This window comes from Theropithecus gelada, chromosome 9 (genome assembly GCF_003255815.1).
Source record: "Theropithecus gelada isolate Dixy chromosome 9, Tgel_1.0, whole genome shotgun sequence".
NCBI classification, from domain to species: Eukaryota; Metazoa; Chordata; class Mammalia; order Primates; family Cercopithecidae; genus Theropithecus; species Theropithecus gelada.
The window spans coordinates 90,524,364-90,550,916 of record NC_037677.1 but is presented as its reverse complement, the minus strand read 5'-3'; the positions used below and the strand labels follow the sequence as shown (position 1 = coordinate 90,550,916).

Sequence of the window (26,553 nt, the reverse complement as noted above, 5' to 3'; positions counted from 1 at the left end):
GCATTCAGGTTTGTAAGTGCCACTCTCCTTCCTATAGAGGGTGCTTCCAGGCTATTGGTCCTAATGTGCCACAGTTCAAAATTCAACCTGCTTAAGGGTCTGCAATGGCTCTCTAATGCTTTAGGTTCAAATTTTCACCCTCATTCTCCAAATTGTAACCACAGCTACCAAATGAACCTTACCTCTCACTATGTCTACTGCATCATTTCTTCATTGTCTTACAGTTGCTGCACACATTCTCTCCTTGGCACTATCTTACTTGCTTTCCCTGCTTGGAATGCTTCCTGTATTTCCCAGGAAGAATCCAGCCAGATGGCTGTTCACAGATGACCTGTCTGTTTACAGCCCTTCTCCCTTTTGTCCCAACTCCCAGTTCAGCCTCATAAATCCTTGAACTGAAGTGCCCCAAAGCTTGTGTGAATCTCAGAATACAACTCCAGGGTCCAAAATGGAGATGCCTGCAGGACTAAGCAGGTAAATGAGGCTAGAGCTGAGTGGGACACCACCTGGAGGTGGGGCCAGGTGTGTGGTAAAGAGCTGGTGTATCTCATCTTGTGGGGGTTAGCATGGGTCAGTGTCAGCCCATGGGCCAAGGGAGAACAGTGGCCCAGGGTTGCCAGAGAAGCCAGAACATTTTAATGCAAGATTCCCAATTTTTAAAGTACTGCAGCTATCAAAGAAAAACACACATGGCTTGGATTTGGCCCATGAAGAAGGAATTTGTGTTCCTGCAGTATAAGTAAAACACTGCTATGACTCATAGTCATCAGTGAGTGTGGCATGGGGTAGGGGGAGCATTACCAGTCCACCTGGGCCTAGAGGGGACAGGTCTTAATTCCCCTTTGTAGTTTACACCACAAGCTTCCTTCAAAGTCCAACTTCTTGAAATACAGTTCCCAGAAAGTAGAGAGAGCTAGGTTACTAGCCATTATTCCTTTCTCCAACTCCTCAAAACAATTAAAGAGCAATTCATCTAACACCATCTCGGTTTTTATTTCAGAATAATCATTTATTTTCAAGTTCAATATCCATGACTATTTCAAATGTAAATATTTTAATTTGGGGTACAATGAGGGCTGGAAGGGGTGGTGCCTGTGGGGGCATCCCTGCTTTATTTTGATGAGAATCATCCTTTTGAAATATAAGTCTTATTGTGTCACTACTTCTGCTTAAAACCCTCTGATGGCTTCCCATTGCTTCTAGAGCCCTTAACAAGAGCCTGTGTTACCTGGCAGTTTGTTTTGCCTCTCTCTGTTTTGCCTCTCTCTCTTTTTCATAAGCAAAAATATAAGGCTTAAATTAGATAATACTTTAAAAACACTTGTCACAGTGCCCAGCTCACAGCAAGTGCCCAAATACCTGTTAGTGCTTGTCATTCCGACTTCTCCAGACTTTATTGGCATAAGGAACCCTCCAGCTCACCACTCTCCACCCAGACTTCAAACTTGCCATACTCCCTGCTGCCACTGGGCCTTTGCACATATGATTGCTTCTGCCCAGACACTCTTCCAGACCCTCTTCTCTTAGTTACCATTGATTTGACCACTTCTCTGCCTGGGTCCAATCAATGGCTTCTTTTGCAGAGTGAAATATGTTCTATTTGGCCCATCAGCTAATAGGAGCTGCTTCTTTTCCCATTTATTGACTGTGCTATGAATATGTAACCATCAGGGGGAAGACTCCCAACTACCCTCATAGGTGTCTATATCAAAGAATGGAAGGATATCATTTCCACAGACATCTCCAAAATCACCGGAGGTCGTTAGGGCAAGGGGGCAACAGGTATGTGGGAAAATGATCAATTCTGTAGTCAAATGGACCTCCATTCAAATCTAAGGTTTCATGTTATACTCTGTGTATACACACACACACACTCCTGGTATAAGTCAGTACACAGGATTCCTGAGTGGGAGATAATACTGGAGTGTTTCCTAGTAGTTAAGAACATGGCTTTGGGAATCAGAGAGGCTTGGGACCAAATACTGGCTTTGCTCATACAAGCTGGTCAACCCTAGTTAAGGATTTTGGTTCTAGACTTGGTAGTCTATCTGCCCAGATCTTGTGAGTTGCTAGGGTCTCTGAAACTTGTTATACTCTCCCTTACCCTCCATGTTCCCAGATCATCCACAACAATATCGATTTGAAATGGATTTTAGATGAGTCTGCTTATTGATGCCAAAATGTGTGTCTGAGTATAAACAGGGACAAAATACCTGCTACTGTCACACAGGATGTTTCTGGTGACTGTAAAATTCAAAGGTAGATCCTTAGTGGTGTTTGAGCATACATTTGTTCAAGGAATCACTTGTGACTTTAACATTATAGAAAATTTCTTTTAAAGTTTGTTGCCACAATGAAATATGAAGTTAAAAAGACAAAATACCAAATATATACTTCCAGTTGACAAAACACGTTAGACTTTCCTGATGATAGCATAATATCTGTAATTAGAATTCAGTCCACCAAAATCTAAACACCCTTAAAAATATCTTTTTATTATTTTAACTGTACTAATTTATTCACTATTTCTTGGTTTGAAGACTCAATTCCAGTAGAAGTTTAAATTATGACTCAGACTATGGTGAGATCTTCTCTTTTTTGTCCTCTTAAATATTTGCTACTGACCCACATGTTATTATAAACAGATTATAAGCATTTCATTATGTACTATAAATTTTCCCAAGAGCAAGAATTTTCATAGCTCATTAAAATGAGGCTTATTCTTTAAAAACAATAAACAATTTAGAAACACTCAAAAGTATAAGTGTCATGTACTGACAAAAAAAGTCTCCTTTAATTTTATTGTAATGAGTAAGTCATCTTCATTACAATATACACATTTTAACTGGAACACTAAATGTTGTCCCAGTCATAGATTTTTAGATAAGGCTCTCAATACCAGGAGTAAATGCTTAGCACCTTTCTACTTTGGAGGGAATAAAATAGAGATGACATCAGCAGAGAATTAAGTAAAAACAATAGAATTTTCATAATATAGGTCAGGGCTTGTTTTCCCTGGTTAAATACCTGTTTACATTTCTCCAGGTATTTAAATGGTTGTAGAAACCTCAGATGTCACTGAAGATGGTATAGGAACTTCCCTCTGGGGCCCTATATCCTGTGCTTATTTCAATTATAACATTTATACTGTCTTAACATTCGCATGTTTATTGTCCATTTCCTCCATTAGTGGGTAAATCCCTTGAAATTAAAGACTGTATTTTGTTTGCTGTTATATCCTTGGCACATAGTAGATGTTCAACAAATATTGGTCAAATGATTAAATGAATCAGTGGCCTAATGCATGGGAACTAAGGAAAATCTCACTAAAGGAGTTACACAGGTGTGGCCTCCAGCCACTAGATACCTCCTCTCAGGTGTCCCAGGAGTTGCTAGTGCTCTAGGCCCACAGCCAGGGAAACCTGGAGGGTACTTGTCTTTTACATCTACAACTGAGCTAACAGCAGAGTCTTTGAATCAAGAACAGTGAAAGGCTGGCATTTCAAGGTGGTGGTGGCAATCCGCATTACTACTATCATCATCACCATCATCAGCCCCAGCATGACCATCATCATTGTAAGATTGGTTGAACATACATTAGGTACCAGATACTATGCCAAGCTGTTTTTTTATTTTTAATTTTTAAACTTTTTGTAGAGAGAGAGTCTCACTCCATCACCCAGGCCGGGCAGAGTGCAGTGGCAGGATCATAGTGTACTGCAGCTTCAAATTCCTGGACTAGAGTGATTCTACAGCCTCAGCCTTCTGGATAGCTGGGACCACAGGCACACACCACCACATCTGGCTTTTTTTTTTTTTTTTTTTTTTTTGTAGAGACAGCATCTCTCCATGTTACCTAGACTGGTCTGGCACTCCTGGCCTAAAGTGATCTTCTTGCCTTTGCCTCCCAGAGTACAGGGATTACAGGCCTGAGCCACTTGGCCTAAGTTCTTTATATACATTGTCACACTTATTACTCAAAACAACTCTCTGAAGTTGTTGCTTTTATTCCCATTTTGCAGATGCAGAAACTGAAGCCTAGAAGTACAATCACCTGAATAGGATGACCCAGTGTTGAAGTCAAGACTCAAATCCAAAACACAATGATGCTCACATTCAAAGGCCTCTCTTGGAGGTAACCACTTCTGCAGAGTCTCCATCTATTCTTTGGCATTTTTAAGAACTATTGTTTTAGTTAAATATTCAGTAAGTTTTGGAGGGAAGCTTTGGAATCTAATGGTTGTTTTTCTGGATACAGCGTTTCAAATAACTGTTTTGCAAACAAATTTCTGCAATATGGTCCATTCTGAGTCTCTGTAATCAGGACTTGACATTTTTATAACCAGCTCAAATATGTAAACCCCAAGTGTCTGTCTGGTGTTGCTATCCTCACCAGTCATCTTTCTGACTTCATTGATTAGGATTTAACTAACTTTCAATTACCCGATCTTCCTTCTTTCCTTCCCCTCCCTCCCTCCCTCCCTCCTTCCCCCACTCCCTTCCTTCCTTCCTCCCTTCCTTCCTTCTTCCCTTCCTTCCCTCCCTCATTCCCTCCCTCCTATCTTCTTTCCTTCCTTCTTTCTTTCCTCCCTCCCTCCTTTTCTCCCTTCCTTTCTCCTTCCCTTTGCCTTCCCTTAGCCTTCCCTCCACCTTCCCTTCTCCTTCTCCTCCCTCTCCTTCTCCCTGTCTCTCTCTTTTTGGTGAAAAAACTTTATGGAGAATTAGGCCATAATTTGTTCCTTTCAAAAACTAGCTTCTTGGAGCAAAATTAGGGCACATAAGATAATTAAATGGAATCAATCTCCCAGCTCAAAATGGATGTATTCACACCTAGGAATGGAGTGCTATGTTCAGGTCACACCTGGTGACGGAGTCACATTCCTTGGTCACAACTGGTATGGAGTCATATTCTTAGGTTACACCCGGGTGTAGTGTCACACTCCTGGATGATACTTGATCACCTGTGGTCCTAAAACAGGTTTTTGTCCTGTGCCTACCAAGCTTTCTGGCCCTATGAGCTACTCATACCACCTTTAACTTAGCAGTCTAGCACTTTATGAATTCTCTTTAGATGGTAAGGGCTACTTCAGTAGACCTGAAACCTAATACTACATTTTCTCTGGAATGAGAAATATTATCTTAGAAGTTGAAGACTTCCAGATATGATCTTCTCCATTCTTCCCATAGGTGCCATAGCACTAGGCCACAGTGGGCAGCTAATGAATACTTTTTAGTTGATTAACTGGTACAGAAACACACCCAATATTACATTAAAGCATACTTTTAAATACCAAGAAAATAATTTCAAGGTCACAATACTAACAAGTCAGGGTATTTCTGTAAATAAACAAATCTTGGAATTAGAGCTATGCACATGCCTTCTTTGCCTGTTAGGCATGTAAAGGGTAATTGTTTTGATTATGAGGAAGTCAACTAAGCCAACCTTTATAAACTAAATTATTTATGAGGTATAGTCATGTAGTTCAAATGTGTGTGTATGTATTCCTACAACTTCTTGTTTTTTATTCAAAGCTACTAACTTCAGAGAAAGATACAAATAGAGTACACAAACTTATTGTAGTGAAAGAAAATAAGTTGAAAACTTGATGGAGTCTCACTGTGTTGCCCAGGCTGGAGTACAGTGGCGTGTTCTTGGCTCATTGCAAACTCATTCTCCCGGGTTCAAGCGATTCTTGTGCCACAGCCTCCTAAGTAGCTGGGACTACAGGTGTATGCCACCACCCGGCTAATTTTTTTTTTCAGTAGAGATGGGGTTTCATCATGTTGGCCAGGCTGGTCTCAAACTTCGGACCTCAAGTGATCTGCTCACCTCAACCTCTCAAAGTGCTGGTAGACTTTTGTATCTGAAATAAAATATTCCCTATTTTCAAATAAAAATATTGTATCTGTAAGATATTTTTGTTTTCATATCAATATTCTATTTATAGCCTACATATGATAAATAACTTTAATATAGTTAAATATAGTCTACAGACATACATACCATACACTCAGACTGGTTAAAAATGAACAGTTGAGTTTTCTTTTCTAATATCTAATGTATTATTATTTTTAAAAATAGAAATGTACCATTTTATTACAAAGTCTCACAAAAAGAAAATAGCATCCAAAAAAGGAAACTAGATGACCAATCTGCACCTGCAGAATTGGAAGAACACAGAAGGCAGGCAGTGTGAGCCTCTTGGCTTACTCGAGGCCAGTGGAGAGGTGTGAGAACAGAACCAATCTAAAAGCATCTAATATTACCTTAGGAACCTGGAAAGAACAGAGGGTCCTTGGAGATCCAGCCACCCCTTCTAGAATGCGAATAAGGACATCTTTCCAAAACTACTATATGGCTACCTATAAGTATCCCTTCCACCCAGACCTGGCTCCCTTTATGGTTCAAAGTTAAGAACTGGGGAGGAAAGTGGGGCAAGGCAGCTCCTGGAAGAGCTCACCCAGCACAGCTGCCTTGGGTTCAGGACCCTGGTTTCTGTCTTTCACTCTAGTCCCCAAGATATTTATATTTAGTAAATAAAAATTGACTAATAGTCACAAATCAAAACCACAATGAGACACCATCTCACACCAGTTAGAATGGCAATCATTAAAAAGTCAGAAAACAACAGGTGTTACAGAGGATGTGGACAAATAAAAACACTTTTACACTGTTGGTGGGACTGTAAACTAGTTCAACCATTGTGGAAAACAGTGTGGCAATTCCTCAACGATCTAGAACTAGAAATACCATTTGACCCAGCCATCCCATTACTGGATACATACACAAAGGATTATAAATCATGCTGCTATAAAGACACATGCACACGTATGTTTACTGTGGCACTATTCACAATAAAAAAGACTTGGAACCAACCCAAATGTCCATCAATGATAGACTAGATTAAGAAAATGTGGCACATATATACCATGAATACTGTGCAGCCATAAAAAAGGATGAATTCATGTCCTTTGTAGGGACATGGATGAAGCCAGAAACCGTCATTCTCAGCAAACTATCACAAGAACAGAAAACCAAACACTGCATGTTCTCACTCATAGTTGGGAATTGAACAATGAGAACACTTGGACACAGGGTGGGGAACATCACACACCGGGGCCTGTTGTAGGGTGGGGGCAGTGAGGAGGGATAGCATTAGGAGATACACCTAATGTAAATGATGAGTTAATGGGTGCAGCACACCAACAAGGCACATGTATACATACGCAACAAACCTGCACATTGTGCACATGTACCCTAGAACTTAAAGTATAATAAAAAATAAATAAATAGAAAACTGACTAATAGCCTAGAGAAATAGAAAATAGACTAATAGTCTAGAGAAATATAAATAGAAAATATAAATAGAGAAATAGAAAATATAAAATCTAAGTTGGAGGACCCAACAAGAAGCCAGAGCTGGAAAGGCCTGCTCAGCCAACTTGACCTCTTCCTGGGACCCTTTGGCCTCTGGCTTCTTCTCCTTTGTTTTCTCCTCTGCTGTGACTTCTTCTCTTCTGGGTCTTTCTCTCTTTCATCCTGTTTAGACCTTCTTGGCACTTTTGAAGTTGGAAGAATTCTTGCAGCCACCCTCTTCCTCTTCATCAGAGTCGGAGAATTCGTCCTCACAGACAATTTGTGTTTTGTTTGTTTTTTGAGATGGAGTCTCGCTCTGTCACGAAGGCTGGAGTGTAGTGGCACAATCTCGGCTCACTGCAACCTCCGCCTCCCAGGTTCAAGTGATTCTCCTGCCTTAGCCTCCTGAGTAGCTGGGATTACAGGCCCCCACCACCATGCACAGCTAACTTTTGTATTTTTAGTAGAGACGTGGTTTCACCATGTTGACCAGTTTGGCCTTGAACTCCTGACCTCAGGTGATCCACTTGCCTCAGTCTCCTAAAGTGCTGGGATTACAAGTGTGAGCCATCGTGCCTGGCCTCACAGGCAATTTTTCTTTTTTCTTTCTTTTTGAGACGGAGTCTCGCTGTCGCCCAGGCTGGAGTGCAGTGGCGCGATCTCGGCTCACTGCAAACTCTGCCTCCCGGGTTCACGTCATTCTCCTGCCTCAGCCTCCCAAGTAGCTGGGACTACAGGCACCCACCACCACACCTGGCTAATTTTTTGTACTTTTAGTAGAGATGGGGGTTCACCATGGTCCCGATCTCCTGACCTCGTGATCCGCCACCTCAGCCTCCCAAAGTGCTGGGATTACAGGCGTGAGCCACCGTGCCTGGCCTCACAGGCAATTTGTTTGTCAGAGGAACAGATGGAGATGCACTTGTCAGAGTCTTCGTCCTTGTTGTCACTCTCCTCTGGGTTACATCCTAGCAAGAGCCCACATTTGGGTCCTAGGAGTGTGGGGCAGCATTCTCGGGTTCCCAGACAGTTGCTGTTTGATCTTCTCCAGGCATCATTACTGATCTGGTTAGTTATATTGGAAAGACTGATATGAAGCTTGAAACTTGGTCCAAAGTATTTGAAGTAGTCATTATATGGGAACTCATTATGGATCTCTGCACCCAGGGCCACAGTTGTTTCCTATGTTCAGCACCAGGTGACATCACAAATGATGTAACACCTCCTCCCAGCATCAGCATCAGCAAGATGAAGCTCATAACAAATTCCACACACTTGACATACCCTTTGATGTTCAGATTGAAGCAACCTAACTGATCTGCAGATGGAGTCTGAGTCACGCTGTATGACCACAGCACTAGGCTGGAATATCTCCTTTACTTTGGACATATCTGGCTTGAAATGGCTTCACAGGATTCATTATCAATCCCATCTCAGAGTGGGTAGTTAATAGCATAATACTTGCCTTTTTCAGCCCTAATATCCCATAGGTCCCCAGTTCTTGGAAGTACTCCTCATTTATGACACAGTACTCTCCTCATTTATGTCCTGGCTCAGGACACAGTCATGACCCAGTCTGTGGCATAGAAGGCCTCTTCCATGCCATCACCATGGCATGGAAGGTCAATACGCACAATATGCACCATGGAATATCAGGGTTAATATGCAGCACCCCCTGGTGATTCTCTAGCAGGTCCAGTAGGGCCAAGACTGTATCACTGACATAACAGAAGCCAGATGCCTCAGACTTCTTTGCATGGTTCAGTCTGGTTCATGGTGATGTCTGTCTGCTGCTAATTAAGTTTCACAGAACTTGCCACAGAGCCGCCAACAGACAACTGACAAAACTCAAAGAGGCCATCAAATACTGGACAGTCCTCACCAATGTTGAATCTCTGTGCCTGCTGGCTGTACTCAGACATGTTATCTGGATGAATGGAGTACAAGGATTTAATGCAGTCATCACTGTGGTACTTGGTCTTCTCCTCAGCATCGGCTTCGTGAGGGCAACAGATCTTCATTTTTCATTGGAGACTGTAGTTGAACAGCAAATTATGACTCATGCGGAATTGGTAAAGCTTCATTGGGTGGTCTTGTCCAACATCCTCATCATGGTAGTAACAGACTTTCCTCCTGGCACCCTGTGTCCGCACTATCTTGCTGGCCTCCGTCTGTCAGAAAGATGGCAGATGTCTTGCTGGCCTCAGCAGGTCCATCTGCCCTCCCCTCTATCACACAATTTAAATAAGAATAACCATGTTTTGTCCTGGATATATGTAATACTTAATCCTTTAACTTATGTGTTTTACTCAGCAACAATTTGAGAAGGAAAAATTGAGTTTAACACACTCTATTATGTTGGCTGGTACAATACGCACATTTGAAAACACTTTGCTGCCTTATATGAAAAATCCTCTTGTCATCACTGTATTTTTCTAATTTTGCCATTTTTAGTACTTCACATTACCATCAGTTATCTCAATTTTCTCTCTCCCTTTTAACTTTATCTTGTTTTTACAATTTTCAGTAGGTAAAACATTAAAAGAAAAGAAAAAGCAGGTGATAACTTTGAAAATTTCTTCCTAATTATTGAAGTCAATAATTTTTTTGACTGCCACTGCTGTAAGGTGTTAGTCCTGAGATTCTAACAAGATTAATGGAGAGAGGGAAAGGGACACAGGGACAGGAAGTGGAAGGATTTTTTTTTTTTTTTTTTTTTTTTGAGATGGAGTCTTGCTCAGTCGCCCAGGCTGGAGTGCAGTGGTGCGATCTCGGCTCACTGCAAGCTCCGCCTCCTGGGTTTACGCCATTCTCCTGCCTCAGCCTCCCGAGTAACTGGGACTACAGGCGCCCACCACCATGCCTGGCTAATGTTTTTGTATTTTTAGTAGAGAGCGGGTTTCACCATGTTAGCCAGGATGGTCTTGATCTCCTGACCTCATGGTCTGCCTGCCTAGGCCTCCCAAAGTGCTGGGATTACAGGCGTGAGCCACCACACCCGACCGGAAGGATCTTAATGTATCAAACTAGTGGAAGTCCCTGACTGAAAGGTAAAGGTGCTCTATTTTTCCACTTTGAGACAGCACACCATTATGATAAGGGCATACCCTTGTGGATCAATGCTGTGTTATAAGAAAGTGTCTCTCTTGTTATTTGGCAAACTTTCAGCTTTATAGGCAGATGACCTTTGGTGGCACTGAAGGCAGAAAAGCAGGCATGTTTGTGTTCCGATTGTTGACCTTCTGTATCAATCCATAAAGCCTCATGGCTGTAGAATTCTGGACAAGCTAGCCTTGAGTTACCAATTCTTGACTTGTGAATAACGATCAACTTGTTGGACATTTTCTTCTAGTCTCTCCTAGTACAGGCGACTGCGACCCCCATCTCATAATCATAACCACTTCCAGAAGAGGAGCACTTTGGTTCTTTCTTACATCCTAATAGACTAGGGAGGGGGATGAAAGACCTACACAACATTCCCTTTTCCCCAATTATTTCTTCTTATGATAAAATACGTACAACGTAAAATTTACTATCTCAACATTTTTAAGGGTACAATTCAGTGGTATTAAGTAAATTCATATTGCTGTGCAACTATCACCACCAGTAAGCTCCAGAACTCTTCATCTGGCAAAAGAGAAACTCTATAGCCCTTAAACACTAACTCCCCATTCCCATTCCCCTTCCTCATCCCCTGGTAACCACCTTTCTACTTAAGGTCTCTATGATTTTTGACTACCCCAAGTACTTCATAAAAGTGAAATCATACAGCGTTTGTCTTTCCCTGTTCCTTTTTCTCTACCTTTACAAATTCCATGTAATCCACTTCAAACATGGTTTCTCTTATGGAAGAGGTTATTCTTTTGAACTTATTCTTTTTTCTTATCTCCGAGGAAAAAATTTAAATCTTGTGCTACCTCCTTCTACCCTTCATACCATTTATAAGCAACTCATTAAAAAACATTAGGGAAAAAGTTACTGGGGTAATTCTATGACTCTTTCATATAGGTACAAGTTTTGAAGTATAATTAGCCATAATAAAAGCTACAGCTGTCAATGTCTAAAATCTCAGAAATGGCTAAAAGTCCTTTTTGAAATCTCCATAAAAGTTTTAACTCTTTACTCATCTTTAATAAAATTATTGCTCTTCAACAAGGAATGTCTTCTAACTCACTTGTATTGCTTTTTCTTTGAGGCTAATGCTCAGTATTCCAATAATACTGTTTTCCTCTTTATTTCATGGGAAATGTGCAGATTACAACTGTGTTATGGGTTACAGAGGTTTTTGAGGTCTAGAGTCTGGGAACCAAATCACAACATTTAATACTGCTTATCCAGGAAAGTGTTCTAAGCTCTATATTGCTCCTGGGAAATGAACCTGTAGAATATAATCCATTTATAAACTGAAGACTAAGAGTGTATTATATATTCCCCAATAGATAAAAGTTGTTGGCCAAATCTATGCCACAGGACACATACTGAAGAAGAAAAAAAGCTGACAACCACATCACAGCAGCTGCATGTCCTCCTGATCCCCTGGCAGAGTACATGGCCATCAGAGCTCAAGACCCACTAACAAATACGCTGATCCTACAGATTCTGTAAACACTCTTTGACCTTGAAGACCCATCTCTCTCTTTTTTTTTTTTACTTATTTTTTTAAGTTAACAAATACAAATTATATATATTTGTCATGTACAACATGATGTTTTGTAATATGTACACATTGTGGAATGATTCAATTGAGCTAACTAACATATGCTTTACCTCACATGCTTATCATTTTTGGTGGTGAGAAATGCATCTGGTTTTCTAATGCATTTTCTTCCACTGCATGTTAAAGGAATATGTTTAACTGAGGCACGGAAAGACTTTGAAAACCAAATGGGAGAGGATGCTGAAATTGAAAAAGGTTCACAAGAGAGTAAATCACAACTACAGAAATAAGCTTGGAGCAGAAGGCAGCCAGCTAATTGTATTATTCAGCAGGAGTTTCTAGAGGGTTCTCAGAAATCATCAAAGAGCTGCAAAACAAAAAGACAAAGAAGCTTCCAACTCTTGCATAAAACACCAATTTAAAGATAACACATTAGCTGACAGTCTGGTGAGTGTCAGAGCCAGAAATATTGATCTATGAGGCTCTATTTCGAACAGGGAAGTGCAAATACAATTGGAAGTCAAATTACGATCACGGCCACAGATGCACACACCAGCAGCCTCATTTCTCTCCACAGATCTGTGGAAGATTGGAGGTATGCCTGCCTTGGTTGGGCAGCCTGGAGATCTGTTTCTTAACAATTCATGGAGAAGAAAGAATGTGGCTTTTACTGACTTTTATTTGTTTGAGGTTTCATATTTCAGGCCAAGCCATTTCTCATATAGAACATTAAAATTGCTATCCAAACTCTTTGTACACTTAGGAGCCACTTCCACATTATTTGGCACTTATTTCTCTGCAGTTTCCTATATTATTATTTGATTACTTGGTGCATGAAAATCTGGCCTCCTCATTAAGAGGATGAACACCTTAAAGGCAAGTAAACTGACTTACACTTCATTAGGTTCCCCCATAACACCTACACACTGCTGACCACAAAATGAGTAAATAAAAACTGTATATATTTGTCATGTAAAACATGATGTTTTGAAATATGTATACCTTGTGGAATGGTTCAGTTGAGCTAACATATGCTTTACATATCAGTGTTTGTGGTGAGAAACCCATCTGGTTTTTTAATGCATTTTATTCCACTGATTGTTAAAGAAATATGTTTAACTGAGGCACATAAAGACTTTGAGGCCACATGCAGTGGCGCACACCTATAATCCCAGCATTTTGAGAAGCTGAGATGGGCAGATCACCTGACATCAGAAGTCTGAGACTAGCCTGGTCAACATGGCAAAACCCTGTCTCTACTAAAAATACAAAAATTAGCCAGGCAAGGTGGCGTGTGTCTGTGGTCTCAGCTACTTGGGAGGCTGAGGCACGAGAATCACTTGAACTTAGGAGGCAGAGGCTGCAGTAAGCCAAGATCATTGGCACTCCAGCCTGGATGAAAGAGTAAGACTGTATCTCAGAAAAAAAAAAAAGCAGGGGGTGCACCCAAGATGGCCGAATAGGAACAGCTCCAGCCTCCAGCTCCCAGTGTGAGCAACACAGAAGATGGGTGATTTCTGCATTTTCAACTGAGGTACCAGGTTCAACTCACTGGGGCGTGTTGCACAGTTGGCGCTGGTCCATGGGTGCAGCCTGGCCAGCAAGAGCTGAAGCAGGGTGAGGCATTGCCTCACGTGGGAAGCGCAAGGGGGAAGGGAATTCCTTTTCCTAGCCAAAGGAAATTGAGACACTCAAACCTGGAAATTTGGGTAACTCCCACCCTAATACTGCGCTTTACCAAGGGTCTTAGCAAATGGCATACCAGGAGATTATATCCCACACCTGGCCCAGAGGGTCCGATGCCCACAGAGCCTCCCTCATTGCTAGCACAGCAGTCTGAGATCTAACTGTAAGGTGGCAGCAAGGCTGGGGGAGGGGTGCCCACCATCGCTGAGGCTTAAGTAGGTAAACAAAGCCACCGGGAAGCTTGAATTGGGTGGAGCCCACTGCAGTTCAATGAGGCCGGCCTGTCTCTGTAGACTCCTCCTCTGGAGACAGGGCACAGCTAAACAAAAAGCAGCAGAAACTTCGGCAGAGGTAAATGCCCCGTCTGACAGCTTTGAAGAGAGCAGTGGATCTCCCAGCACGGACGTTGAGATCTGAGAACGGACAGACTGCCTGCTCAAGTGGGTCCCTGACCCCTGAGTAGCCTAACTGGGAGACATGCCCCACTAGGTACAGACCGACACCTCACACCTCTTAAGGCAGGGTACACCCCTGAGACGAAGCTTCCAGAGCAAGAATCAAACAGCAACACTCACTGTTCAGCAATATTCTATCTTCTGCAGCCTCCGCTGCTGATACCCAGGCAGACAGGGTCTGGAGTGGACCTCAAGCAAACTCCAACAGACCTACAGCTGAGGGTCCTGACTGTTAGAAGGAAAACTCACAAACAGAAAGGACACCCACACCAAAACCCCATCAGTACGTCACCATCATCAAAGACCAAAGGCAGATAAAACTACAAAGATGGGGAAAAAGCAGTGCAGAAAAGCTGGAAATTCAAAAAAATCAGAGTGCATCTCCCCCTCCAAAGGAACGCAGCTCATCACCAGCAATGGAACAAAGCTGGATGGAGAATGACTTTGACGAGTTGAGAGAAGAAGGCTTCAGTCGATCGAATTTCTCAGAGCTAAAGGAGGAACTACATAACCAGCGCAAAGAAACTAAAAACCTTGAAAAAAGAATGGATGAATGGATAACTAGAATAATCAATGCAGAAAAGATCTTAAAAGAACTGATAGAGATGAAAACCATAACAACAGAACTCCATGACAAATGCCCAAGCTTCAGTAACCGACTCAATCAACTGGAAGAAAGAGTATCAGCGATTGAAGATCAAATTAATGAAAAAAAGCAAGAAGTGTAGAGAAAAAAGAGTAAAAAGAAATGAACAAAGCCTGCAAGAAATATGGGATTATGTGAAATCTACGTCTCATTGGTGTGACTGAAGGTGATGGGGAAAATGGAACCCAGTTGGAAAACAGTCTGCAGGATATCATCCAGGAGAACTTCCCCAACCTAGTAAGGCAGGCCAACATTCAAATTCAGGAAATACAGAGAACGCCACAAAGATACTCCTCGAGAAGAGCAACTCCAAGACACATAATAGTCAGATTCACCAAAGTAGAAATGAAGGAAAAAATGTTAAGGGAAACCAGAGAGAAAGGTCGGGTTACACACAAAGGGAAACCCATCAGACTAACAACAGATCTCTCAGCAGAAACTCTCCAAGCCAGAATAGAGTGGGGGCCAATATTCAACATTCTTAAAGAAAAGAATTTTAAACCCAGAATTTCATATCCAGCCAAACTAAGTTTCATAAGTGAAGGAGAAATAAAATCCTTTACAGATAAGCAAATGCTTAGAGATTTTGTCACCACCAGGCCTGCCCTACAAGAGATCCTGAAGGAAGCACTAAATGTGGAAAGGAACAACAGGTACCAGCCATTGCAAAAACATGTCAAAATGTAAAGTCCATCGATGCTAGGAAGAAACTGCATCAACTAGCGAGCAAAATAACCAGCTAATATCATAATGACAGGATCAAGTTCACACATAACAATATTAACCTTAAATGTAAATGGACTAAATGGTCCAATTAAAAGACACAGACTGGCAAATTGGATAAAGAGTCAAGACCCGTCAGTTTGCTGTATTCAGGAGACCCATCTCACATGCAGAGACACACAGAGGCTCAAAATAAAGGGATGGAGGAAGATCTACCAAGCAAATGGAAAACAAAAAAAAAGCAGGAGTTGCAATCCTAGTCTCTGATAAAACAGACTTTAAACCATCAAAGATCAAAAGAGACAAAGAAGGCCATTACATAATGGTAAAGGGATCAATACATCAGGAAGAGCTAACATCAGGAAGGTGCATAAATATATATGCACCCAATACAGGAGAACCCAGATTCAGAAAGCAAGTACTTAGAGACTTACAGACTTAGACTCCCATACAATAATAATGGGAGACTTTAATACCCCACCGTCAACATTAGACAGATCAATGAGACAGAAAGTTAACAAGGATATCCAGGAATTGAACTCAACTCTGCACCAAGCAGACCTAATAGACATCTACAGAACTCTCCACCCCAAATCAACAGAATATACATTCTTCTCAGCACCACATCACACTTATTCCAAAATTGACCACATAGTTGGAAGTAAAGCACTCCTCAGCAAATGTACAAGAACAGAAATTATAACAAACTGTCTCTCAGACCACAGTGCAATCAAACTAGAACTCAGGACTAAGAAACTCAATCAAAACTGCTCTACTACGTGGAAACTGAACAACCTGCTCCTGAATGACTACTGAGTACATAACGAAATGAAGGCAAAAATAAAGATGTTCTTTGAAACCAATGAGAACAAAGATACAACATACCAGAATCTCTGGGACACATTTAAAGCAGTGTATAGAGGGAAATTTATAGCACTAAATGCCCATAAGAGAAAGCAGGAAAGATCTAAAATTGACACCCTAACATCACAATTAAAAGAACTAGAGAAGCAAGAGCAAAAACATTCAAAAGCTAGCAGAAGGCAAGAAATAGCTAAGATTAGAGCAGAACTGAAGGAGATAGAGACACAAAAAACCCTCCAAAAAATCAATGAATCCAGGAGCTGGTTTATTGAAAAGATCAACAAAATTGATAGACCACTAGCAAGACTAATAAAGAAGAAAAGAGAGAAGAATCAAATAGATGCAATAAAAAATGATAAAGGGGATATCATCACTGCCCCACAGAAATACAAACTACCATCAGAGAATACTATAAACACCTCTATGCAAATAAATTAGAAAATCTAGAAGAAATGGATAATTTCCTGGACACTTACACTCTCCCAAGACTAAACCAGGAAGAAGTTGAATCCCTGAATAGACCAATAGCAGGCTCTGAAATTGAGGCAATAATTAATAGCCTACCAATCAAAAAAAAGTCCAGGACCAGATGGATTCACAGCCAAATTCTACCAGAAGTACAAGGAGGAGTTGGTACCATTCCTTCTGAAATTCCAATCAATAGAAAAAGAGGGAATTCTCCCTAACTCATTTTACGAGGCCAACATCATCCTGATACCAAAGCCTGACAGAGATACAACAAAAAAAGAGAATTTTAGACCAATATCCCTGATGAACATCGATGCAAAAATCCTCAATAAAATACTGGCAAACTGAATCCAGCAGCACATCAAAAAGCTTATCCACCATGATCAAGTGGGCTTCATCCCTGGGATGCAAGGCTGGTTCAACATATGCAAATCAATAAACGTAATCCAGCATATAAACAGAACCAAAGACAAAAACCACACGATTATCTCAATAGATGCAGAAAAGGCCTTCGACAAAACTCAACAGCTCTTCATGCTAAAAACGCTCAATAAATTCGGTATTGATGGAATGTATCTCAAAATAATAAGAGCTATTTATGACAAACCCACAGCCAATATCATACTGAATGGGCAAAAACTGGAACCATTCCCTTTGAAAACTGGCACGAGACAGGGATGCCCTCTCTCACCACTCCTATTCAACATAGTGTTGGAAGTTCTGGCTAGGGCAATCAGGCAAGAGAAAGAAATAAAGGGTATTCAGTTAGGAAAAGAAGAAGTCAAATTGTCCCTGTTTGCAGATGACATGATTGTCTATTTAGAAAACCCCATTGTCTCAGCCCAAAATCTCCTTAAGCTGATAAGAAACTTCAGCAAAGTCTCAGGACACAAAATCAATGTGCAAAAATCACAAGCATTCTTATACACCAGTAACAGACACAAACAGAGAGCCAAATCTTGAATGAACTCCCATTCACAATAGCTTCAAAGAGAATAAAATACTTAGGAATCCAACTTACAAGAGATGTAAAGGACCTCTTCAAGCAGAACTACAAAACTCTGCTCAGTGAAATAAAAGAGGACACAAACAAATGGAAGAACATACCATGCTCATGGATACGAAGAATCAATATTGTGAAAATGGCCATACTGCCCAAGATAATTTATAGATTCAATGCCATCCCCATTAAGCTACCAATGACTTTCTTCACAGAATTGGAAAAAACTGCTTTAAAGTTCATATGGAACCAAAAAAGACCCCCCATTGCCAAGACAATCCTAAGCCAAAAGAACAAAGCTGGAGGCATCATGCTACCTGACTTCAAACTATACTACAAGGCTACAGTAACCAAAACAGCATGGTACTGGTACCAAAACAGAGATATAGACCAATGGAATAGAACAGAGCCCTCAGAAATAATACCACACATCTATAGCCATCTGATCTTTGACAAATCTGGCAAAAACAAGAAATGGGGAAAGGATTCCCTATTTAATAAATGGTGCTGGGAAAATTGGCTAGCCATAAGTAGAAAGCTGAAACTGGATCCTTTCCTTACTCCTTATACGAAAATTAATTCAAGATGGATTAAAGACTTAAATGTTAGACCTAAAACCATAAAAACCCTAGAAGACAACCTAGGTAATACCATTCAGGACATAGGCATGGGCAAGGACTTCATGTCTAAAACACCAAAAGCAACGGCAACAAAAGCCAAAATTGACAAATGGGATCTCATTAAACTAAAGAGCTTCTGCACAGCAAAAGAAACTACCATCAGAGTGAACAGGCAACCTACAGAATGGGAGAAAATTTTTGCAAACTACTCATCTGACAAAGGGCTAATATCCAGAACCTATAAAGAACTCAATCAAATTTACAGGAAAAAAACAAACAACCCCATCAAAAAGTAGGCAAAGGATATCAACAGACACTTCTCAAAAGAAGACATTCGTACAGCCAACAGACACATGAAAGAATGCTCATCATCACTGGCCATCAGAGAAATGCAAATCAAAACCACAATGAGATACCATCCCACACCAGTTAGAATGGCCATCATTAAAAAGTCAGGAAACAACAGGTGCTGGAGAGGATGTGGAGAAATAGGAACACTTTTCCACTGTTGGTGGGACTGTAAACTAGTTCAACCATTGTGGAAGACAGTGTGGCGATTCCTCAAGGATCTAGAACTAGAAATACCTTTTGACCCAGCCATCCCATTACTGGGGATATACCCAAAGGATTATAAGTCATGCTGCTATAAAGACACAAGCACACGTATGTTTATTGCGACACTATTCACAATAGCAAAGACTTGGAATCAACCCAAATGTCCATCAGTGACAGACTGGATTAAGAAAATGTGGCACATATACACCATGGAATACTATGCAGTCATAAAAAAGGATGAGTTCATGTCCTTTGTAGGGACATGGATGCAGCTGGAAACCATCATTCTTAGCAAACTATCGCAAGAACAGAAAACCAAGTACCGCATGTTCTCACTCATAGGTGGGTATTGAACAATGAGATCACTTGGACACAGGAAGGGGAACATCACACAGCAGGTCCTATTGTGGGGAGGAGGGGGGGAGGGATAGCATTAGGAGATATACCTAATGTAAATGACGAGTTAATGGGTGTAGCACACCAACATGGCACATGTATACATATGTAAGAAACCTGCACGTTGTGCATATGTACCCTAGAACTTAAAGTATAATAATAATAATTTAAAAAAAGACTTTGAAAACCAAATGGGAGGGGTTGAGGGGTTTAATCAACACATGTTAATTAACTCATGGGATAAGGCCCTGGCATATAATCACAAGCATTAAAACAATGCCAATTCCACATGCCAATCTCAGCCCAACTTCCTGAGAGGAGTATGATGAGGAATGCAGGCTTGGCACTCTCTAGGAGCCACATCAGAGGGGAGAAACCTTGAATCCTGTGTGTAGGGAAAACAGCTTACCACCTAGAGACTATAAACTCCATGAGGGCAGGAATTATGTTTTGTTCCCTTTCCAGCACCTAACATCTAATAGGGGCTCAAAAAATGTGTTGAATGGCTGAAAAACATGAAGCCATTAGTTTCTTGGATTAGTGTTCCCACATCTTCTGTTATTCTTCATTCATTTATAACCAATCCCCTGAAGTTTGGGCGACTACAGAAAACAAACCAACTTGACACCCAACATAGTACACAAGGAGGTTATCATATTCCTCTTAGGCCTGTCTAGGGGTGCGTATGGGGGTAGGAATGGAGAAGGCTGAGGATCAAGGAGGCAGGTCACTGGCCTGCTGGCTTTGGGTCTCAGGACTTGTCATGGAGGGACAATAGCTGCTGTCAGATTGAGTTCTAGCAACCCCCAGGCAATGGAATGCTGCTTTGCATGGTCCCTGTCTGGTTGGCAGCTTCCTGCCAGGGAAGGCTGCCAAGCAGCTTATGACAGCTGTGCAGTGTACAAGTTTCCGAGGTTCTTTGATGCACTGCCATTTCTGACCTGCCTGTCTTTGATTCCCTACCTCCCAGCTCGTGGGAAGTAGCTGGGAAGTTCAAATGCCAAGGGATCCCACTTTCCATTGGTTTTCATTTTTCAGTGGGATGCCTGCCTATCTTGTCCTTTAAGATGGGAGTAGCTGGAAGATGGCCTTTGGCTCTTCTGGTCAATGGAGACCTATCAATTCTGTGTATGAAGGAGATCTACATCTCACTCTGCTCCCAACCACAGTGGGTTTTCAATATGACTGCTTGACCATATTTGTTTCCTAGCATCTTATCATAGTAATTGACATTTGACATAAACTACCACTAGGAGAAACTACCTGCCTGAATCATTAAAAAAAAAATTAAAGATAGCATTTTAGCCATTTACTTCATTTGAAAAAAAGTTTCAAAATCTTAATGATTACTATTTGGAATGTTGATACCTTAGGGGATTTTAAGAAGGAAGCACCTTTTTATATTCTCTTAAAGAAGTGACTTTTACTTAAAGTCACTGAAAAGTGAACTCAATTTTCCATCAGGAATGCATAAATCTTAACTTAGATCCTTCTCTCTAGTCAAAGATAAAAAGTTAAAAGTGAAATTTCAGGCATTACCTTTCAGCATCATTCGCCCAGTGGATCCTCCAAAAGTACTGAGAAGGCCACTTCTTGCTCCCAAAGATGTGGTTGCTTCTAGGAGAGAACCGGTGATGTATTGCGATATCGAAGTCCTTTGGAGGGTGGCGCGATACTCATATACAGTGTCTCGGACACATTGCTTTAAGCATGGACCAACACTTATTCTTCCATGGGCTGTCTCGGAGGCTGGGAGCTTGGTGAAGAAATGGAGTAGAGATCCAACTGTATTTTCTGTTTCTTCTCCTCTTCTCACTGCATTGTAGATCTGTGAATAGCACAAAGTACAGGAAGTATTAATCTAGTTTCTTAGGAAAGCAAATTAACTTGTTGACAAAATGCCAAGATGACTTATTAAGAAAGAAGGCTCAGATGCTCCAAGTGCAAACACTCTGAGCACTGGGCTCATGCATTAACCTGAACATTCTACAGACACCATCTATTTGGAAAAGCTCTGTGTAGTTATAAAATAGGTCATTCAAACAACTCTGCTATCAAACAGAGAACTTACAAGTCATACCAACCAAAAATACATTCAGCTCAAATTTCTCCTCCTCAGCAGAGCAAAGCTCTTCTGCAGAGAGATGAGGGCAAACTTTTCCTTCTTGTTTTCCTGGACACTCCTCAATGACTGTCCCGGGTCTGTCTCCCTCCACGGAGTGTTTCAGCCTGACTTTTATGGGAAATCTTTTCTCCATGCTTAAACTGAAGTGAGGATGAGAGGGTTATGGGGAAAGAGAACTTCCCTATTTCCCCCTTGGGCATAATCCTTCAAACTGTCAGCTGAGATCGAAGTATTTGAATCATTTTTTCTCTTCCTCCTCCCCCACCTCCCATATTCAATGTTGACAGATCCTGCTCACTCTTTTTGCCCCATCTATGTCACTGTCACTATCCTGGTTTCTTCTCCCTTTATCACCTGAATTCACCAAGCATTGTCTCAACAAGATTGCACTGTTAGGACAGGTTCCTAACCATGCCTCCAATCTATTTCAATGCAGTCATTCAATATGCATGTGTATAGACCCTGCTCTGTGCAAGGTACTGTGTCAGAAGATGTGGGGAAAGTGCAAGGGGCAGCACACACCTCCTGTGCTGCTGCAGGATTTCACAATCTTCGATGAGGCCTGAAAATTATAAGGTTTGACGTTATTGAAGGGAGGACTTGGAATTTGTCAAGCATTCTGAGAAGCCAGAGACTTCTGGATAGTGTATAAACAAACAGGGGAGACACATAACATGCAGTGAGGTAATCCAGTTCTCTGATGGGGGAATAAGGTTGTATACATTGTGCTGTCTCTATCGTGTCACCTTGAGCACCTTGCCTTGGCTGACTTGTCATTCATTCATCAAACCAACAAATAGTTACTGCTTATATACCAGAAACTGTGACAGGGCTGGATAAATAAAATAGTTCCTCTCCTCAGAGTCCACAGTCTAGTAAAGGAGACACAAAGAAAAGCCACGAGCTTAGAGTAGGGTGGAAATGAAGGTCACCTCCTTCGGTGACATTGACGAATGGCCAGGGAGTAGAAGACTCTCACTGCCCTGCGGGCCATGCATGTGCCCCCATAATGTTGCAACCTCCAAATCTCACTCAAGAGGGCCTCTCTTGAGCTGTGCTAGGTCCTTGTGATACCCCAGAATGCACTGAGTTCTATGATATTCAAACTGTGTAGACCCTAACTAGATTTTGTCTGTCTTCCTCTGTCTAGTGATATATATTTGCCACTTGAAGGCACGGTGTGATTCTTACCTTTAATTCTCTGTCATTAAATTTCTAGTGGCCAGCATGGCCATGGAGATGGTGTGCTGGGACAGAAAGAGCCCAGGTTTGGGGTCAGGTACATGAGGTTGTACACCTGACTCTACCTTCACCAGATAGTGAGCTGGTCGTAAGTGTGAACAAGCTGAGTTGAATGTTTCAAGACAGCTCCCTCCTCTGTAAAATGGGGATAATAACACTCTTCTTAGGGAGCCTGTGAGATTCAGCAAGATAAAGATGTAATATACTCAGCCCAGTGTCTAGAAATGATGGTTTTTACTGTTGAGCAAGTCTATAAAAGAGAATACACTCTTTTACCCTCAGTGAATAATAGGTGGTTGTGTAACTGTAGACCACAATCTATGAAATGCAATGTGATTGGAGTTATGCCCTTGCTCTTCTGTGTTTCTGGGCAATATTATGCTAATCTTATTTGGGTGTACTGTGAGGACAAGTGCGGGTAGAGAGCTGCAGATCTCAAGACACAGTTTTATTCTCTTGGCTCCAAATCATACAGGCTGTCTCCAACACAGTAAGTCCCATGCAAGTCCTTCAGAAGTAACTGCTCCAGTTGTGTAAGGAAAAGAACTGACTGGCAGCTTGATGGCTAAGGAAGGCTTAATAGGGAAAGCAGGGTTTCACTTGTGCCTTGGAAAGCAGGCATGTCTCTAACCGGAGCAGCTGGGGAGACAACTCACCATGCAAGCAATAAGGACAGCCAGTGAAGTAGAGTGTTTAGAGCAGGGAGTGAGTGTAGGAAACAACTGGGGAATGAGAAAGGCCAGGGAACAACTGGGGAATGAGAAAGGTCAGTTGGCCTGATAAACGAGACCTGGATTGTTAAAGCAAAGAGCTTTCACCCATCAGAGGAGGGCACCCCTTGATGTTTTTTTTTTGTTTGTTTGTTTTTTTGTTTTTTTGTTTTTTTTTTTTTTTGCTGGTTTGTTTTCAGCAAAGGAATGATGCTAAAACGGTTTTGTCTTAAAAAGATTACTAAGCTGGCAATTCCTAGTTCCTGATAGGTTGGCCTACTTTCTTTACTTGCCAAGCTGCTTTGCTGGCTCATTGTGCATTCGCTCACTACCATGTGCATTCCAGTCTCCACATCAGGCCTCCACAGATTCCCAATGACTCATTCAGTCTCTTATCCAGCTTTTCCAAGGTGTTTTCCTCAAAGCATTCTATATACAAGGGATTGTATGACCTAAGGACTCCTTAATCATGAAAGTTTAAAAAATCTCAGTAAATCTCTTCTCCTTTTGGAGATTTACATTGCATAATAGAATATTAAAGACAATTAGAAGGGTCAGAGTAAAGAAATTATTTTCATTTGCTTAACTGAGTATTTCCCATGTTATTTGATCATTTTTTAAAAGAACACAGCCTGTAGATGTGGTGCTGTGGCAAATAATTAATTTGCTTTAATCTAATAGCCTTTTCTTATTCCCATTTCTTTGACCTCTGCAGAATCTCTGAAATAGGCAATCATCCATCCTTCTCAAAGTCTTTCATCTCTTGTCATCTCACTGTTCCATCTCTGCCTTATTCTGTGTCTCCCCTTCCACCTCGGGCCTTCAGGACAGTTATAATGCAATAGAAAGGTGCCAACAAGTGCCTAATGTAGGGAGGTCACAAATCAATTGACCATGGGCCAGATTCAGGCAACAGACCTGTTTCATCTGACATACACTGTTTACATTCAGAAAAGTTTTACATATACATCTGAAGTTCCAGCATCTCCTGAACAATGAAAAAATCTGGTAACACTGAGCATTCCTACGTGGTATCAAATGGCTAGATCTTCTACTGTTAGATGGGGCATGAGTTCTCTGCTGGATGCCAGTGTCCACCATTCTTTAGTGATCACCCCTGGCCAATATCTGGTCACCATTAGTATATGTGTGTATATGTGTTTGTTACCCTGTCTTAATAAAATACAGATATGGATGTAGATATTTACAACAAACATGTACTGAGCTCCTCCAGTGTGTCCTCTGTGTGTTCTTGCCTGTGCTAGTTGCTGAGGATAGAGAGAAAGCCATAGTCTCTGATATCAAAAGGTATTGTAAATCACCTCCGAGAAACTATTAATAAACATATATAAATGCTATGTATATATTAAGTAATATTTCAACATTGTTTTCAGCCACATGTTTCCAAGCCCCCAAACTTGTCTGAAGAAATAAAAGATTGGCCAGGCGCAGTGGCTCAAGCCTGTAATCCCAGCACTTTGGGAGGCCGAGACGGGCGGATCACGAGGTCAGGAGATCGAGACCATCCTGGCCAACACGGTGAAACCCCATCTCTACTAAAAAAAATACAAAAAACTAGCCAGGCGAGGTGGTGGGCACCTGTAGTCCCAGCTACTTGGGAGGCTGAGGCAGGAGAATGGCGTAAACCCGGGGGGTGGAGCTTGCAGTGAGCTGAGATCTGGCCACTGCACTCCAGCCTGGGCGACAGAGCGAGACTCCGTCTCAAAAAAAAAAAAAAAGAAATAAAAAATGAAGTGCTCTACGAATGAAGCTCTGAACTGCCGTTACCACTGCCAATACCCTCACCACAAAGAACCAGAAAGAGATCAAAAGTTACTACCAAGATCTGGAATAACGCATCCCGGTCACACCAATCCTGGATGAGAGAAACTCAAGGTGCTTTGTTGGAAAAATGCTGAAGTGTCGACAAAGTGGTGGTAGATATGGCAATGTTCAGGGAACCTGTCAAAATCAAGTTATTGACCAGGCACAGTGGCTCACACCTGTAATCTTAGCACATTGGGAGGACGAGTTGGGTGGATCACGAGGTCAGAAGATCAAGACCAGCCTGACCAACATGATGAAACCCCGTCTCTACTAAAAATACAAAAATTAGCTGGGTGTGGTGGCATGTGCCTGTAATCCCAGTTACTCAGGAGGCCGAGGCATGAGAATCGCTTGAACCCAGGAGGCGAAGGTTGCAGTGAGCTGAGATTGCACCACTGCACTCCAGCCTGGTGACAGAGTGAGACTCAATCTCAAAAAAAAAAAAATCAAGGTATCATCTCTTCCTAGATCACTCACTTATAAAAAAGAAGAAATCATGGAAAAGCCCACACATAGCGTATGAAGAAGAGACAGTAGAGAACAGTCATTACAAGTATGGCTCTGGAGCATTGGTTTGAATTCCAGCGCCCATGCGTCCCAGCTGTGTGACCTTGGGTAAGTTGCTTTGCCATTCTGTGCCTCAGTTTCCTTTTCTCCAATATAGGATATAATAGTATCTGCTTCATAAGGTTGTGGCTAGAATTACAAGCTTTGATAAATGTAGTATGATTAGAATAGCATCTGGCACTTAGTAAATGCTCAACAAATACTGGTTTATATGATGACAGTGAGGATGAGGAGGATTGTGGCAGGCTACAAAAATGGCCACGAATTATTTCCTTCACTGACACTGGGCTGGAACTGTGATTTCCTTAACTAATGGAAATTTAGCAAATATGATGCAAGCAGTCTTGAAAAATACCTGTACATTGGAGCTTGCTCTCTCTTGTTGCTTTTGGGCACTCTGCAACAACTGCCATGTGAAGAAGCCTGAACTAGATTGCGGGAGGATGAAAGACCATGGCCCAGTCACCCCTGTCACCTTGGCTGATAACTTGCCAACAGCCAGACACATAGTGAAACCATCCTAGATCTTAGATCATCCACTTGCCAGTCCAACTGCTGCCACAGATGCATGAGAAAGCCCAGCAGAGATCAGTTGATCCAGACTAGAACTACCCAACCAATTTACAGAATCGTGGACTAAATAAATGATTGTTGT

At 41.5% G+C, this 26,553-nt stretch overlaps 1 protein-coding gene and 1 pseudogene across 3 annotated transcripts in view; both read right to left on the bottom strand.

Moving 5' to 3' along the window:
- Positions 1-26,553, bottom strand: part of PLCE1 (phospholipase C epsilon 1) — a 358,406-nt gene that overhangs the window by 188,459 nt on the left and 143,394 nt on the right. For all 3 annotated transcript variants that reach the window (XM_025396381.1, XM_025396382.1, XM_025396383.1), the window contains one exon: positions 20,967-21,255. In XM_025396381.1, the coding sequence (XP_025252166.1) occupies positions 20,967-21,255 (289 nt within the window). The remainder of the gene's footprint in view (positions 1-20,966; positions 21,256-26,553) is intronic.
- Positions 6,269-10,699, bottom strand: LOC112631712 (annotated as a pseudogene).